The sequence below is a fragment of the Cherax quadricarinatus genome, chromosome 85 (assembly GCF_038502225.1).
Source record: "Cherax quadricarinatus isolate ZL_2023a chromosome 85, ASM3850222v1, whole genome shotgun sequence".
NCBI classification, from domain to species: Eukaryota; Metazoa; Arthropoda; class Malacostraca; order Decapoda; family Parastacidae; genus Cherax; species Cherax quadricarinatus.
The window spans coordinates 6118401-6136725 of NC_091376.1; the positions used below are offsets into that span (position 1 = coordinate 6118401).

Sequence of the window (18325 nt, forward strand, 5' to 3'; positions counted from 1 at the left end):
TCCATCAATCTTGTAGAATGTACAGCATAGGGCCGTAGACGTGGCTTATATACTGTAGTGAGGTGACGTGAAGCAGATGGAGGCGGGGTCATAGTGGTACCATCCACTAGTCGAAGTAGGTCTTCGTCCAAAGGTTGAACAAGTGTTGAAGAATTCTTTGTAACAAGATCCCATGATGCTGCAGTGTCTGACAGTGTCACATACTGTCAGACACTGCAGCATCATGGGATCTTGTTACAAAGAATTCTTCAACACTTGTTCAACCTTTGGACGAAGACCTACTTCGACTAGTGGATGGTACCACTATGACCCCGCCTCCATCTGCTTCACGTCACCTCACTACAGTATATAAGCCACGTCTACGGCCCTATGCTGTACATTCTACAAGATTGATGGACTGAACACATCGACTCCAGGTTGAGGGACTGATTACCTCATTCTCCTCCTCTCCTTACGCCTTCCTCTTTGTATTGGACTGATGAAGCCACTGTGTGGCGAAACGTTTCCTGAATAAAGATTCCCATATGCTGCATAAGTGTCTCAATCTTCAACTTGTCGGTTTTTCAAACCATTCATCACAACTGTCAGACACTGCAGCATCATGGGATCTTGTTACAAAGAATTCTTCAACACTTGTTCAACCTTTGGACGAAGACCTACTTCGACTAGTGGATGGTACCACTATGACCCCGCCTCCATCTGCTTCACGTCACCTCACTACAGTATATAAGCCACGTCTACGGCCCTATGCTGTACATTCTACAAGATTGATGGACTGAACACATCGACTCCAGGTTGAGGGACTGATTACCTCATTCTCCTCCTCTCCTTACGCCTTCCTCTTTGTATTGGACTGATGAAGCCACTGTGTGGCGAAACGTTTCCTGAATAAAGATTCCCATATGCTGCATAAGTGTCTCAATCTTCAGCGGTGTATAGTCCTTGTGGCTATAATGTACATGTATATAGGAAAGTGTTATGATCACCACTGATAGTGTTCACACCACAACTTTCACACTTGTTTCTGACACAGGTCCAGGAGACCACATGTCTCCTGGACTTGTGATGGAATTACACTCCGTCTAACATGAACCAAAAGAGAGTATGTCGTCCCAACATTAACGTTAATGTATTAACACCTTGCGTAGCAAGAATCTATGTTTGTTTTGTAAATTACTTAATAAATTACTAAAATAAACCTTAATATTACCCAGCTTCCAAATTTTATGAAGTAGAGAGAGAGATTCAGCTTGAGAAAATAATGAAGTTGAAGACAAAATATAAAAGGGACTGACATTTAACTTAAGATAAGACTTTCCTGTGATGCCACTGAGTGAGATATTATTACAAGTCAGATGTCAGTATTTATATTTTGTCTTCAGTATACTTATTTTCTCAAGCTGAATCCCTCTCTACTTCATAAAATTTGGAAGCTTGATTATATTAAGTTTTATTTTCGTAATTTATGCAGTAACTTACAAAATAAACGAAAATTCTTAAAATGAATTAGTTTAATATGTTTATTATGCACCCATTACTCATCCTGTGGGTGGTAGTCAAAAGATTACAGAGGTACATAATGGGTCCAGGAACTGGACTCCAAAGTTTTGATAGCTGAGCAAGTTACATAGGTAATGAACTCATAATTACAAAGGTAATGAACTCAATTTACAAAGGTAATGAACTCCAGGTAGGTCTGGTCACAATCATGACAAGTTACAAAGGTATTTACAGATTACAGAGGTACGTAATGGGTCCAGGGACTGGGCCCCCAATGTTTTGATAGATGAACTAGGTACAAAGGTAATGAACTCACTCTTAATATGAAAGGTGTTAATAGTCGAACATTAATTTAATGTTGAGACAACATTACTATTTTGTTTTAGACTACTAGTGTGATTGTGTCAGACCATTGTGTTCATGTTAGACTACTAGTGTGATCGTGTCAGACCATTGTGTTCATGTTAGACTACGAGTGTGATCGTGTCAGACCATTGTGTTCATGTTAGACTAGGAGTGTGATAGTGTCAGACCATTGTGTTCATGTTAGACTACTAGTGTGATAGTGTCAGACCATTGTGTTCATGTTAGACTACGAGTGTGATTGTGTCAGACCATTGTGTTCATGTTACACTAGGAGTGTGATTGTGTCAGACCATTGTGTTCATGTTAGACTACTAGTGTGATTGTGTCAGACCATTGTGTTCATGTTAGACTAGGAGTGTGATCGTGTCAGACCATTGTGTTCATGTTAGACTAGGAGTGTGATCGTGTCAGACCATTGTGTTCATGTTAGACTAGGAGTGTGATTGTGTCAGACCATTGTGTTCATGTTAGACTACTAGTGTGATAGTGTCAGACCATTGTGTTCATGTTAGACTACGAGTGTGATTGTGTCAGACCATTGTGTTCATGTTAGACTACTAGTGTGATTGTGTCAGACCATTGTGTTCATGTTAGACTAGGAGTGTGATTGTGTCAGACCATTGTGTTCATGTTAGACTACTAGTGTGATTGTGTCAGACCATTGTGTTCATGTTAGACTAGGAGTGTGATCGTGTCAGACCATTGTGTTCATGTTAGACTACGAGTGTGATTGTGTCAGACCATTGTGTTCATGTTAGACTAGGAGTGTGATCGTGTCAGACCATTGTGTTCATGTTAGACTAGGAGTGTGATTGTGTCAGACCATTGTGTTCATGTTAGACTACTAGTGTGATTGTGTCAGACCATTGTGTTCATGTTAGACTACTAGTGTGATTGTGTCAGACCATTGTGTTCATGTTAGACTAGGAGTGTGATTGTGTCAGACCATTGTGTTCATGTTAGACTAGGAGTGTGATTGTGTCAGACCATTGTGTTCATGTTAGACTACTAGTGTGATTGTGTCAGACCATTGTGTTCATGTTAGACTAGGAGTGTGATCGTGTCAGACCATTGTGTTCATGTTAGACTACTAGTGTGATTGTGTCAGACCATTGTGTTCATGTTAGACTAGGAGTGTGATCGTGTCAGACCATTGTGTTCATGTTAGACTACTAGTGTGATTGTGTCAGACCATTGTGTTCATGTTAGACTAGGAGTGTGATCGTGTCAGACCATTGTGTTCATGTTAGACTACTAGAGTGATTGCGTCAGACCATTGTGTTCATCTTGGACTACTAGTGTGATTGCGTCAGACCATATGTCCAGGAGACAATTATCACTTGTTTTTTCCTGTCTTGTAGTAGTCGGTGACATTATATACATGATAATATGTGTTGTAATAGGATATTATTCACTGTGTAACAGCTGCGAGGAGGGAGGAGGGGGGTTGGGACAGTGTCCGTCACTATATTTTCTTCAAGCAAGAGGACAACACTGGTAGCAGAGAATCCTTGCGGTTCGTTTCGTCTTATAAGGCAAACCAGCAGCATGAGGTCAGGCTCAGAGAAAGACAGGTCACATATGACCAGTACAGGAGCTGGTGAGAGGGGGTGGTGGAGGTAAGGTGACAAGTTTATTATACTTACTAAATAAACGATGGACAATATCGGCAATAGTTTCAGCTAGCTAGCTGGTACATTCCATTATTTTGCTCAGTGGTATTGTTCAGGTAGATCACAGCTGCTTCCAAACTTCTCTACTTGCCTAATTGTGGTTGCAGGAATCAGGTCTCAGCTCCTGGCCCCGCTTCTCTGTTAGCCATTACTGGGTTCACATTCTCCTGGCTTCACTGTATGGATTCTGCCTTTACCACTTCGTTGTCTAGGTCGATCCAATTCAAGACCACTTTAAGGCTAAAGAGGTATTTTCTAACATCTCTGTGACTCTTCTGGACTTTTTAACTTATACCCCCCTCTCACACAGACTCTGCCGTAATCATGTCACCTCTGATCCTTCTGTCCTCTAGTGTGGTCAGGTTTAGCTCTTGCCTCTCCTCAGAGGTCATACCTCTCAGTTCTGGGACTAGTCTTGTCGCAAACCTTAGTATATTTTACAGTTTCTTTACATGCTTAACCAGATGTAGAGAAATTTTCTCCAACCTGGGACGACGACCCCTCTAGAGGAAGCTAAGACAGTGGTCCTGTCGATTTTTTATATTATTGGTTAATGTACTCATCTCACCCAAAATCCCACACACCATATGTGGGTTCCATACTAGCGCTGCATACTTTCAAGATGATCCTGACATACTGTGTATAAGGTAGCTACTGCCTCCTTGTTGCTACCCTTAAATTTACCAGTCTTGTGTTTGCTGCAACTGTTATTCAGTTGATGTGTGTGTCAGGTGAAATGCTTGGAACTCTGCTTATTCCAGGGTCCTTCTTTTTTCAAGGTTTGCATTCTTTGTCCCCCGACCCTGTACACTGTTTCCGATCGTCTTTGCCCTTCTCCAATTTTCGTAACTTTACATTTACTGGGGTTAAATTACAGTTGCCAGTTGTCAGACCAATGCTACAGCTTGTTCAGATTCATTTGAAGCATTTCCTAGTCGACTTCTATTTGTATTCTCCTCACTGAGTCAGAGGTTCCTACGAAGAGGAACACCACTGACTCGTTGTCCTCCAGCATGTCGTTCACATATACGATAAACAGTACTGGTCCAAGTACTGACCCTTGTGGAACCTCACTCGTCACGGTTTCCCATCACGACACCAGGTTCCTGGAGTTTACCTGGAGAGAGTTCCGGGGGTCAACGCCCCCGCAGCCCGGTCTGTGACCTGGCCTCCTGGTGGATCAGAGCCTGATCAACCAGGCTGTTACTGCTGGCTGCACACAATCCAACGTACGAACCACAGCCCGGCTGGTCAGGTACCGACTTTAGGTGCTTGTCCAGTGCCAGCTTGAAGACTGCCAGGGGTCTATTGGTAATCCCCCTTATGTATGCTGGGAGGCAGTTGAACAGTATCGGGCCCCTGACACTTGTTGTATTGTCTCTTAACGTGCTAGTGACACCCCTGCTTTTCATTGGGGGGATGTTGCATCGTCTGCCAAGTCTTTTGCTTTCGTTGTGAGTGATTTTCGTGTGCAAGTTCGGTACTAGTCCCTCTAGGATTTTCCAGGTGTATATAATCATGTATCTCTCCCGCCTGCGTTCCAGGGAATACAGGTTCAGGAACTTCAAGCGCTCCCAGTAATTGAGGTGTTTTATCTCCGTTATGCGCGCCGTGAAGGTTCTCTGTACATTTTCTAGGTCAGCAATTTCACCTGCCTTGAAAGGTGCTGTTAGTGTGCAGCCATATTCCAGCCTAGATAAAACAAGAGACCTGAAGAGTGTCATCATGGGCTTGGCATCCCTAGTTTTGAAGGTTCTCATTATCCATCCTGTCATTTTTCTAGCAGATGTGATTGATACAATGTTATGGTCCTTGAAGGTGAGATCCTATGACATGATCACTCCCAGGTCTTTGACGTTGTTTTTTCGCTCTATTTTGTGGCCGGAATTTGTTTTGTACTCTGATGAAGTTTTAATTTCCTCGTGTTTACCATATCAGAGTAATTGAAATTTCTCATCGTTGAACTTCATATTGTTTTCTGCAGCCCATTGAAAGATTTTGTTGATGTCCGCCTGGAGCCTTGCAGTGTCTGCAATGGAAGACACTGTCATGCAGATTCGGGTGTCATCTGCAAAGGAAGACACGGTGCTGTGGCTGACATCCTTGTCTATGTCAGATATGAGGATGAGAAACAAGATGGGAGCGAGTACGGGATTGAACCTGTGGTCATAGAGTCTCAAAACTCCAGCCCGTCTCATTAGCCACTAGACCAGCTAGCCACAATATATACCTAGTTGGATGACTCTTATTGTGGCTAGCTGGTCTAGTGGCTAACGCGCCTGGAGTTTTGTGGAACAGAGCTTTTCACCGTAGCTGCCTCAGACTTGACTGTTTACTACTACTCTTTGTGTTCTGTTAGTGAGGAAATTATAGATCCATCTACCAACTTTTCCTGTTATTCCTTTAGCACGCATTTTGTGCGCTATTACGCCATGGTCACACTTGTTGAAGGCTTTTGCAAAGTCTGTATATATTACATCTGCATTCTTTTTGTCTTCCAGTGCATCTAGAACCTTGTCGTAGTGATCCAATAGTTGGGACAGACAGGAGCGACCTACTCTAAACCCATGTTGCCCTGGGTTGTGTAATTGATGGGTTTCTAGATGGGTGGCGATCTTGCTTCTTAGGACCCTTTCAAAGATTTTTATGTAATAATGTTGGTACAATTACCGATAATATGTAAAGTAAAAGGACACAAGTGCAACTAATGTGACATTTTATTGTGGCAACGTTTCGCTCTCCAGGAGCTTGACAAAGCTCCTGGAGAGCGAAACGTTGCCACAATAAAATGTCACATTAGTTGCACTTGTGTCCTTTTACTTTACAAAGATTTTTATGATATGGGATGTTAGTGCTATCGGTCTGTAGTTCTTTGCTATTGCTTTACTGCCCCCTTTGTGGAGTGGGGCTGTCTGTTGTTTTTAGTAACTGTGGGACGACCCCCGTGTCCATGCTCCCTCTCCATAGGATGGTAAAAGCTCGTGATAGGGGCTTCTTGCAGTCCTTGATGAACACGGAGTTCCACGAGTCTGGCCCTGGGGCAGAGTGCATGGGCATGTCATTTATCGCCTGTTCGAAGTCATTTGGTGTCAGGATAACATCAGATAGGCTTGTGTTACCAAATTCTGTGGCTCATAAAAAATTCATTTTGATCTTCGACTCTCAGTCTGGTTAGTGGCTTGCTAAAAACTGAGTCATATTGGGACTTGAGTAGCTCACTCATTTCCTTGCTGTCATCTGTGTAGGGCCCATCTTGTTTTAAGTAGGGGCCCAATACTGGACGTTGTTCTCGACTTTGATTTGGCATAGGAAAATAAATACTTTGGGTTTCTTTCGATTTCATTTATGGCTTTTAGTTCTCCCCGCGATTCCTGACTCCTATAAGATTCTTTTAGCTTAAGTTCGATGTTTGCTATTTCCCTGACCAGTGACTCCCTACGCATTTCAGATATATTGGCCTCTTTTAGCCGCTCTGTTATTCTTTTTCGTCGCCTGTAAAGGGAGCGCCTGTCTCTTTCTATTTTACATCTACTCCTCCTTTTTCTTAAAGGAATAAGCCTTGAGCATACATCGAGTGCCACCGAGTTAATTTGTTCTAGGCATAAGTTGGGGTCTGTGTTGCTTAGTCTATCTTCCCAGCTTATATCGGTTAGGACTTGGTTTACTTGGTCCCACTTTATGTTCTTGTTATTGAAGTTGAACTGATAGCAACTCGTTGCTCCCTTGCCGTGAAGTATTCCTTGATACTCTGTACTGCATTCCCTGTAATTCCTTTCTGATGCTCTACCTTGTGTCAGTCTGTGGGGTCCTGTATTGAACGCCTTTTTGCAGTCCAAAACTATACAGTTCACTCATACTCCTGCCTAACTTCCGTTACCTTTTCATAGACCCCTAGCAGATTTTTGAGACAAAATTTACCATTTCGAAAACCGTGCTGGTTGTTGTTGATAAATCCACTCCAGGTACTGCACCTCTCCAGGTCAACTCTAGTTTCTCTTGTGCGTCTATCCTGTTGTTCTAGTGGTGTAACGTTTGTGCTCTTCTCCAGTCCATTATGTAACAATGAAAGTTGCAGTGGACTACGTATGCGAAGTTGGTGTTATCCCTCCTGCAGACATATTTTTGAAGAATTAGACACGTGTGCAACATACGTGCTCTTCACCAACTCTGAAGAATTAGACACGTGTGCAACATACGTGCTTTTCACCAACTCTGAGGCTGAGGCACAGATTACCGCATCTTTTGTATACAATTCTATATTCTCCACATTATATCATTGTATTGTACTGATAAAACCAGTGGGTGAAGAAACGTCTACATATAAGGATACCCAGATGTTGTACATGTGTCTGTCTTCACATGGTGACCTGAAGTGAGGTGTGTGTGACACATGGTGACCTGAAGTGAGGTGTGTGTGACACATGGTGACCTGAAGTGAGGTGTGTGTGACACATGGTGACCTGAAGTGAGGTGTGTGTGACACATGGTGACCTGAAGTGAGGTGTGTGTGACACATGGTGACCTGAGGTGAGGTGTTTGTGACACATGGTGACCTGAAGTGTGTGACACATGGTGACCTGAGGTGAGGTGTTTGTGACACATGGTGACCTGAAGTGAGGTGTGTGTGACACATGGTGACCTGAAGTGAGGTGTGTGTGACACATGGTGACGTGAAATAACGTGTGAGTGATGCATGGTAACCTGAAGTGAGGTGTGACACATGGTGACCAGAAGTGACGTGTGACACATGGTGACCTGAAGTGAGGTGTGACACATGGGGACCTGAAGTGAGGTGTGTGTGACACATGGTGACCTGAAGTGAGGTGTGTGTGACACATGGTGACGTGAAATAACGTGTGAGTGACACATGGTAACCTGAAGTGAGGTGTGACACATGGTGACCAGAAGTGACGTGTGACACATGGTGACCTGAAGTGAGGTGTGTGACACATGTTGACCTGGAGTGAGGTGTGTGTGACATATGGTGACCTGAAGTGAGGTGTGTGACACATGGTGACGTGTGAGTGACACATGGTTACCATGTGTCACACCAAGGTTCCAGGACCGAAACCTTTGCTAATAAATATGTGCTAGTATTTGCTTGCGTGTTTTTTAAGCCAGATATATAAAGGCCAGTAAGGGTTTATATAAACAATGTATGAGGTATCTTTGTGGCTCTGGGGAAACTGGGAAGCAAAATAAAACTAAGTTTAAAATTTAAAATTTACGGGCATATCTTTGTTTTTTTATATACAGTGGTCTTCAGGGCACTCATAGGCCTACATAAAAAAAATCATTATGTATATTTAAACTAGGATAACCTAATAAAGTCAGATCATGTGACATTTACTGCATTTACAAGTAGTTGAAGAGATGTTATTATGTACATAGTAGGGGTCAGGGGGTATCTTTATATACACACTCAGGACCAGGAGCTGAGTCTCGACTCCCCTCAAACAACTCGGCAAAGGCAGAGGTATATGTACACTTATGTTCATATATTAATGCATCAATGAAACAAGTGGTATTATGCAGTTATCCTGGTACAGTTGTTAGAGCGTCGTGAGCTGTATAGCCCTTGTGGCTTAGCGCTTCTTTTTGATTATAATAATAATAGAGCGTCGTGAATTTTGACTTGCTTCCCATGAGGCGGGCTAAAACAACACGGGTTCGATCCCCCGGCTAGCTGCAGTTTGTTAAATACAATTGTGTATATAGAGTTTATTGCGCAAAAGTTACCTTAGTTCAGTATCTCATACTGATTAACTATTGTATCTTGACTATTGTAGTCTAACTATTGTAATTTAACTATTGTAGCCTTTTGCAACTTATTTATAATTGATGTTTTCAGAATGAAGATGGTGGTGAGCTTGTATGTTACAACCTGGCTGTTGTTGTTTGCACTTGGTGCCCGGGGAGAGTCACGAGCCAGGCTGGTCAACAATGGTTACGAAGATGTGGTTGTGGCCATCTCTCAGGAAGTGGATGAAGCAGATGGACCAACCATTATTGATTCTCTGCAGGTAACTGTCTGCCTCAACCCACTCTCCTCTCAGCTAGCTCACCCCATTATAATGTATATACGATAAGCTGTATTCGGGAAGCCTATTTTCACTTCTCAAGGGAGTGTTCCTTGATGCTGAGGTAAGGGGCTCTTGATAATTAACTTTATTTAGCTACAGCTACACAAAAATATGGACAAAATATAAACACCTGCTGATTGAACCGTCAAATGAGTGAATAATCAAATTAAATGTGTGATGTGTTTGTGTTACCTTCCAAGACGATAATACACTAATTCACACCACTAGAGTTGTTCAGAATTGTCATGAAAAACATGTAATTGAAGTGGAACACTTGGACTGGCTCGACAATCGCCGGATCTAAACATCTGTGCTCCGAGGCCTGGTGGCTAAAGCTCTCGCTTCACACGGCGAGGTACGGGTTCGATTCCCGGCGAGGGTAGAAACATTGGACGTGTTTCTTTACACCGGTTGTCTATGTTCACCCATCAGTAAAATAGGTACTTGGGTGTTAGTTGACTGGTGTGGGTCGCATCCTGGGACAAAACTGAAGAAGCCACTGGCTGGTGTACCGTTTCCTCAATGAAGATTCCTAAATTTTACACAAGTACAAAGTGCCTTTACCGAATGAATTTATTCCCATTAGGAATAATGTAAATTAGATCAGTCCATTTCAGACCCTTAAAAATACACTTATAAAAGCACTTACAAAAATACACTTACATAATTGGTTGTGTTGGGAGCAGTTCGATTTTTGAGGTTCCACTGTATCTTGTTCTTCAAGATGGGGTCCTTGTGTCCTGAGAGTCACTGATTATTATTATTATTATTATTATTATTACTCTATTATATACATAAGGAAGCAGTAAATCTTTAAGTGTTGTACATCACCTGGGTAATGGAAAGCAATTAGGTTTGATCAGAGGAAGGGGAAGCAGCTCTAAATCCACCAAGATCAAGGCATCATCCCCCCCCCCTTAAGGAGAGTCATTGTACTAACATTTATTATCGATTGTAAAACAATGGGCATTTTATTTTGACTGGGGAAGCTCTAAACTCGTAGGGGTAATATAGTGCCTGGTGGATGAGAGACAATTAGGCAAAATAGAAGGATCAAGAGCCCCTCACCAGTATCAAGGGGAAATATTATTATTATTGCATTCGTGCCCCATGGCCTTGTTTACCTGGAGTTTACCTGGAGAGAGTTCCGGGGGTCAACGCCCCCGCGGCCCGGTCTGAGACCAGGCCTCCTGGTGGATCAGAGCCTGATCAACCAGGCTGTTGCTGCTGGCTGCACGCAAACCAACATACGAGCCACAGCCCGGCTGATCCGGAACTGACTTTAGGTGCTTGTCCAGTGCCAGCTTGAAGACTGCCAGGGGTCTGTTGGTAATCCCCCTTATGTGTGCTGGGAGGCAGTTGAACAGTCTCGGGCCCCTGACACTTATTGTATGGTCTCTTAACGTGCTAGTGACACCCCTGCTTTTCATTGGGGGGATGGTGCATCGTCTGCCAAGTCTTTTGCTTTCGTAGTGAGTGATTTTCGTGTGCAAGTTCGGTACTAGTCCCTCTAGGATTTTCCAGGTGTATATAATCATGTATCTCTCCCTCCTGCGTTCCAGGGAACACAGGTTTAGGAACCTCAAGCGCTCCCAATAATTGAGGTGTTTTATCTCCGTTATGCGCGCCGTGAAAGTTCTCTGTACATTTTCTAGGTCGGCAATTTCACCTGCCTTGAAAGGTGCTGTTAGTGTGCAGCAATATTCCAGCCTAGATAGAACAAGTGACCTGAAGAGTGTCATCATGGGCTCGGCATCCCTAGTTTTGAAGGTTCTCATTATCCATCCTGTCATTTTTCTAGCAGATGCGATTGATACAATGTTATGGTCCTTGAAGGTGAGATCCTCCGACATGATCACTCTCAGGTCTTTGACGTTGGTGTTTCGCTCTATTTTGTGGCCAGAATTTGTTTTGTACTCTAAATCAGTGCATCTTATTTTCATTGGGTTTAATCTTTTGATTAGAAGACAGTATTTGGTTTAGTTTTCAGCTGTAATATTGGAAGAGCAGTGAACCCACTTGTGGATTCCTGTTAACTGCGCTTGTAATGAAATTTACCCATGTATTGTACGGCGACCGTCACTCGTACCTGTCTGCTTCTAGTTGCGAGCTAAATGCTCTCTTTTTTTTTTTTTTTTTTTTTTTTTTTTTTACACAGGGTTTGACAAGGTTAAGGATCCCTAGCTTTATTGACAGCTATTTACAGGTTAAGGATTCCTAACTTTATTGGCAAGCTAAGAGCTGTTACCTACATCAGCTCATTTGAAAGCATTTTTGTTATGAGACATACAAGTAGGGAACAGGATGAAGTTGGAGCCATCTGTGGGCCAGCATTTTCATTTGATCAACTGACGTTATCTCGTTGACATCATTATGCTGTACGAATGTGTTCCATACTCGAGTCATCCTGGGTATGTATGATCTCAGATGGAGTGATGTTCTGGAGAAGGGTACAGCCAGAGTGAAGTTGCTGCTTTCTGCCCGTCTTGTGGCATAAAAGCTTGTTTCACGCTGTCCTCGAAGTGGATCCAAGTGTGGTATTTTGACAATATTGGCCTTGTACATAACAGTAAGGCCACCCACATCCCTCCTATGTTGAAGGCTCTGCTGAAATGACAGATCTATCCAGGATGGGTCCAGGCGAGAGATGAGACGTCTTGCTCTGTTCTCTACTCTGTCAAGCAGTCGCAGATGAGAGGGGGGGCAGGCAAACCAAGAAAGTGGAGCATACTCAAGGTGTGAGCGTACTTGTGCCTCGTACAGGATCTTGCAACCCCTACTGTCAAGCAGATGCGAGATACGGCGAAGTGCTGTAAGCTTCCTGGCTGCCTTGTTTGCAAGATTTACAACATGGTTCTTCATGGTTAGTTTGGAGTCAAATTTCACCCCAAGGATATCAACTTCTTCTCCAGGTGCCAACATCGTCCCATTCATCCTTACTACTGCGCCAGCATTACCATCATGGTGCCTAGAGACGAACATCATTTGCGTTTTTTCAGGTGCAAATGTTACTTGCCATCTATTTCCCCAAGCTGATATAGCTCTCAGCTGGTGATTGATGTAGCTTAGAGCAGCTGGCATTTCTCTCTCTCTCTCTCTCTCTCTCTCTCTCTCTCTCTCTCTCTCTCTCTCTCTCTCTCTCTCTCTCTCTCTCTCTCTCTCTCTCTCTCTCTCTCTCTCTCTCTCTCTCTCTCTCTCTCTCTCTCTCTCTCTCTCTCTCTCTCTCTCTCTCTCCTTCTTTCCTTCCTTCCTTCCTTATAAATGATAATTATCAGTTTATTGTTGGTTTTCTGCAGCAGAAGAGTAAATCGTCTAGTCAGGGCCATAGATGTTTCCCTCAGTCATTTAATGAACACCTTTTCCATGTGTTTATGCTCTTGGAGAAGACAGGAGTGTGGTTAGTTTAATATGTTTATTATGCACCCCATACCCATCCTGTGGGCGGTAGTCACCCCATACCCATCCTGTGGGCGGTAGTCACCCCATACCCATCCTGTGGGCGGTAGTCACCCCATACCCATCCTGTGGGCGGTAGTCACCCCATACCCATCCTGTGGGCGGTAGTCAGCCCATACCCATCCTTGTGGGCGGTAGTCACCCCATACCCATCCTGTGGGCGGTAGTCACCCCATACCCATCCTGTGGGCGGTAGTCACCCCATACCCATCCTGTGGGCGGTAGTCACCCCATACCCATCCTGTGGGCGGTTGTCACCCCATACCCATCCTGTGGGCGGTAGTCACCCCATACCCATCCTGTGGGTGGTAGTCACCCCATACCCATCCTGTGGGCAGTAGTCACCCCATACCCATCCTGTGGGTGGTAGTCAAAAGATTACAGAGGTACATAATGGGTCCAGGAACTGGACCCCAAAGTTATGATAGCTGAACAAGTTACAAAGGTAATGAACTCCAGGTAGATCTGGTCACAATCATGACAAGTTACAAAGGTAATGAACTCCAGGTAGATCTGGTCACAATCATGGCAAGTTACAAAGGTAATGAACTCCAGGTAGATCTGGTCACAATCATGACAAGTTACAAAGGTAATGAACTCCAGGTAGATCTGGTCACAATCATGGTAAGTTACAAAGGTAATGAATCAGCCTCACTCCTATACATGGTTACAGTCATGAACAAATTACAAAGTAATGAACCACTGATATGTCCACACCTGGTCACAATTGTAATGAGTTATAAATACAAATATTAAGTGGGTCATACACCCACACGAGCGCGCGCGCGCGCACATACACACGAGGGCGCACGCACAGACATATGCACACGAGCGTACAAATATATATACAAACACACAAGCACGCAAGTGCGTGCGCGCACACACACACACACACACACACACACACACACACACACACACACACACACACACACACACACACACACACACACACGAACCATACATAGCTTTAAGATGAGGTATGATAAAGCTCATGGAACAGGGAGAGAGGGGACCTAGTAGCACTCATTGAAGAGGCGGGGCCAGGAGCAGAGTCTCGACCCCTGCAACCACAATTAGGTGAGTACACACTGGTAACTAACACACACACACACACACAGACACACACACACAAACAAACACACACACAGGTGCATGTAAAAGGGAGGGCACTGCAATGGATAAGGGAATACCTGACAGGGAGGCAGCAACGAGTCATGGTACGTGAAGAGGTATCACAGTGGGCGCCTGTGAGGAGCGGGGTCCCACAGGGGTCAGTTCTAGGACCAGTGCTATTTTTGATATATGTGAACGACATGATGGAAGGAATAGACTCTGAAGTGTCCCTATTCGCAGATGATGTGAAGTTGATGAGAAGAATTAAATCGGATGAGGATGAGGCAGGACTGCAAAGAGACCTGGACAGGCCGGACATGTGGTCCAGAAACTGGCTTCTCGAATTCAATCCTGCCAAATGCAAAGTCATGAAGATTGGGGAGGGGCAAAGAAGACCGCAGACAGAGTATAGGCTAGGTGGACAAAGACTACAGACCTCACTCAGGGAGAAAGACCTCGGGGTGACCATAACACCGAGCACGTCACCGGAGGCACACATCAACCAAATAACTGCTGCAGCATACGGGCGCCTGGCAAACCTGAGAATAGCGTTCCGATACCTTAATAAGGAATCGTTCAAGACACTGTACACTGTGTATGTTAGGCCCATACTGGAGTATGCAGCACCAGTCTGGAACCCACACCTGGTCAAGCACGTCAAGAAGTTAGAGAAAGTACAAAGGTTTGCAACAAGGCTAGTTCCAGAGCTCAGGGGAATGTCGTGCGAGGAAAGGTTGAGGGAAATCGGACTGATGACACTGGAGGACAGAAGGGTCAGGGGAGACATGATAACGACATACAAGATACTGCGGGGAATAGACAAGGTGGACAGAGACAGGATGTTCCAGAGAAGAGACAGAAACAAGGGGTCACAATTGGAAGCTGAAGACTCAGACGAGTCACAGGGACGTTAGGAAGTATTTCTTCAGTCATAGAGTTGTCAGGAAGTGGAATAGCCTAGCAAGTGAAGTAGTGGAGGCAGGAACCATATATAGTTTTAAGAAGAGGTATGACAAAGTTCAGAAAGCAGAGAGGGAGAGGACCTAGTAGCGATCAGTGAAGAGGCAGGGCCAGGAGCTGAGTCTCGACCCCTGCAACCACAATTAAGTGAGTACACACACACACACACACACACAGGAGCTTGGACTAGACCCCTGCAACCTCAACTAGGTGAGTACACACACACACACGTACATACATACGTACATGCACAGGCACACGCACAGACTTACTAGCTATGGGTAATTTCACCCACAAAGAGATTGACTAGGAAAACCTGGAGCCACATGGAGGACCAGAAACATGGAGGGCTAGGATACTGAAAGTGGTACTAGAAAACCTTATGTACCAACATGTTAGGGACACTTCCAGAGAGGGAGAAAGATAAACAAAGAACAGACCAGCAAGGCTGGACCTTGTATTCACCTTGAGCAGTTCTGATACTGGGGATATTCATATGAAAGGTCACTTGGCACTAGTGATCATGTGGTCCTGAGTTTTGAATACATAGTAGAGTTAACATTGGATAGTGAAGCAGCATGAGAAGAACAGGAAAAGCCAAACTTCAAAAAGGGAACTACACAGGCATGAGGCAATTTCTGTATGAGGTGCATTGGGGAAGAGAACTAGAGGGAAAGACAGTTAATGAAATGATGGAACATGTGGGTGGCCACAAAGTGCAGGGAGGCAGAGGAGAAGTTCATATCCAAGAGCAACAGAAACAATGGGAAGACCAGAGAGAGCCCATGGTTTACCCAAATGTATAGAGGGGCCAAAGCCAAGTTCATGAGAGCATGGAAAAAGTACAGAAGGCAAAGGACTCGGGAAAATATGGAGTTGAGGTGAAGAGCCAGAAATGAATATGCATGGATAAGGAGCGAAACATATAAGTGAACAGTATTTAGATAAGGCTAAAGAGGTCTTTGTGGCATTTATGGATTTGGAAAAGGCGTATGACAGGGTGGATAGGGGGGCAATGTGGCAGATGTTGCAGGTGTATGGTGTAGGAGGTAGGTTACTGAAAGCAGTGAAGAGTTTTTACGAGGATAGTGAGGCTCAAGTTAGAGTATGTAGGAAAGAGGGAAATTATTTCCCAGTAAAAGTAGGCCTTAGACAAGGATGTGTGATGTCATCGTGGTTGTTTAATATATTTATAGATAGGGTTGTAAGAGAAGTAAATGCGAGGGTCTTGGCAAGAGGCGTGGAGTTAAAAGATAAAGAATCACACATAAAGTGGGAGTTGTCACAGTTGCCCTTTGCTGATGACACTTTGCTCTTGGGAGATTCTGAAGAGAAGTTGCAGAGATTGGTGGATGAATTTGGTAGGGTGTGCAAAAGTAAGAAAATTGAAAGTGAATACAGGAAAGAGTAAGGTTATGAGGATAACAAAAAGATTAGGTGATGAAAGATTGGATATCAGATTGGAGGGAGAGAGAATGGAGGAGGTGAATGTATTCAGATATTTGGGAGTGGACGTGTCAGCGGATGGGTCTATGAAAGATGAGGTGAATCATAGAATTGATGAGGGGAAAAGGGTGAGTGGTGCACTTAGGAGTCTGTGGAGACAAAGAACTTTGTCCTTGGAGGCAAAGAGGGGAATGTATGAGAGTATAGTTTTACCAACGCTCTTATATGGGTGTGAAGCATGGGTGATGAATGTTGCAGCGAGGAGAAGGCTGGAGGCAGTGGAGATGTCATGTCTGAGAGCAATGTGTGGTGTGAATATAATGCAGAGAATTCGTAGTTTGGAAGTTAGGAGGAGGGGCGGGATTACCAAAACTGTTGTCCAGAGGGCTGAGGAAGGGTTGTTGAGGTGGTTCGGACATGTGGAGAGAATGGAGGGAAACAGAATAACTTCAAGAGTGTATCAGTCTGTAGTGGAAGGAAGGCGGGGTAGGGGTCGGCCTAGGAAAGGTTGGAGGGAGGGGGTAAAGGAGGTTTTGTGTGCGAGGGGCTTGGACTTCCAGCAGGCATGCGTGAGCGTGTTTGATAGGAATGAATGGAGACAAATGGTTTTTAATACTTGACGTGCTGTTGGAGTGTGAGCAAAGTAACATTTATGAAGGGGTTCAGGGAAACCAGCAGGCCGGACTTGAGTCCTGGAGATGGGAAGTACAGTGCCTGCACTCTGAAGGAGGGGTGTTAATGTTGCAGTTTAAAAACTGTAGTGTAAAGCACCCTTCTGGCAAGACAATGATGGAGTGAATGATGGTGAAAGTTTTTCTTTTTCGGGCCACCCTGCCTTGGTGGGAATCGGCCAGTGTGATAATAAAAATAAATAATAAGGAGAGAAGCCTATGGCAGTATGAGAATGACATGGCATCGAAAGCTAAGTCTGACCTACAGCTGTTATACACCACATCAATAGGAAAACAGTCAGGACTAGGTAATTAGGCTGAGGAAGGAAGGAGGGGAGCTTGCTAGAAGTAACCAGGAAGTATGCAAAGAACTTAGCATGAGCTTTAGGGAGGTATTATCAGTGGAGACAAAGACTTCTAGTAAACCAAGGTTGTAGGGAACACTAAGTGCTGGACACACTATACACAACAGAGGAGGAGGTGGAGGAACTGCTATGCAAACTGGATACCTCGAAGACAGTGACCCTAGACAACATATCTCTGTGGGTCCTAAGAGAGGGAGCACAGGCACTGTGTGTACCATTAACATCAGTCTTCAATAAATCTATTGAACTAGGGCAACTGCCAGAGGTGTGGAAGACAGCAAATGTAGTCCCAATTATTAAGAAAGGAGACAGACAGGCAGCATTAAAATACAGACCAATATAACTGACATATATGTAAAGTCATGAAGAGTATCAGGAGAAGAGGGAACGAACTCATATATGATAACCAGCAGTTTCAGGGATAGGAAATCCAGTGTCACAAACCTACTGGAGTTCTATGACAAGGTATCAGAAGTAAGATAGGAGAGAAGGATAGGTGGACTCCATTTTCTTGGACTGTAAGAAGGCTTTCAGCACAGTTCTGCATAAGAGATTGGTACAAGGGCTAGAGGAACAGGAAGGAAAATCACTACAATGAATCAGAAAATACTGGACAGGAAGGAAAATACGAGTGTTAGTACGTGGCAAGGTTTCAGAGTGGGCATGTGTGTTGAGGGTTTTTGCAAGGG

At 44.1% G+C, this 18325-nt stretch overlaps 1 protein-coding gene across 8 annotated transcripts in view; it reads left to right on the top strand.

Annotated features, from left to right (window-relative positions):
- The window catches only part of LOC128703277 (calcium-activated chloride channel regulator 1), a 482928-nt gene that overhangs the window by 244409 nt on the left and 220194 nt on the right, over nt 1-18325 (top strand). For 4 of the 8 annotated variants that reach the window (XM_070103293.1, XM_070103294.1, XM_070103301.1 and 1 more), the window contains exons 1-2: nt 3328-3485; nt 9391-9562. In XM_070103293.1, the coding sequence (XP_069959394.1) occupies nt 3415-3485; nt 9391-9562 (243 nt within the window). In that variant the 5' untranslated portion in view covers nt 3328-3414. Of the gene's footprint in view, nt 1-3327; nt 3486-9390; nt 9563-18325 lie in introns of those variants that run through there. The other 4 variants (XM_070103296.1, XM_070103298.1, XM_070103299.1 and 1 more) reach the window with 2 other exon arrangements.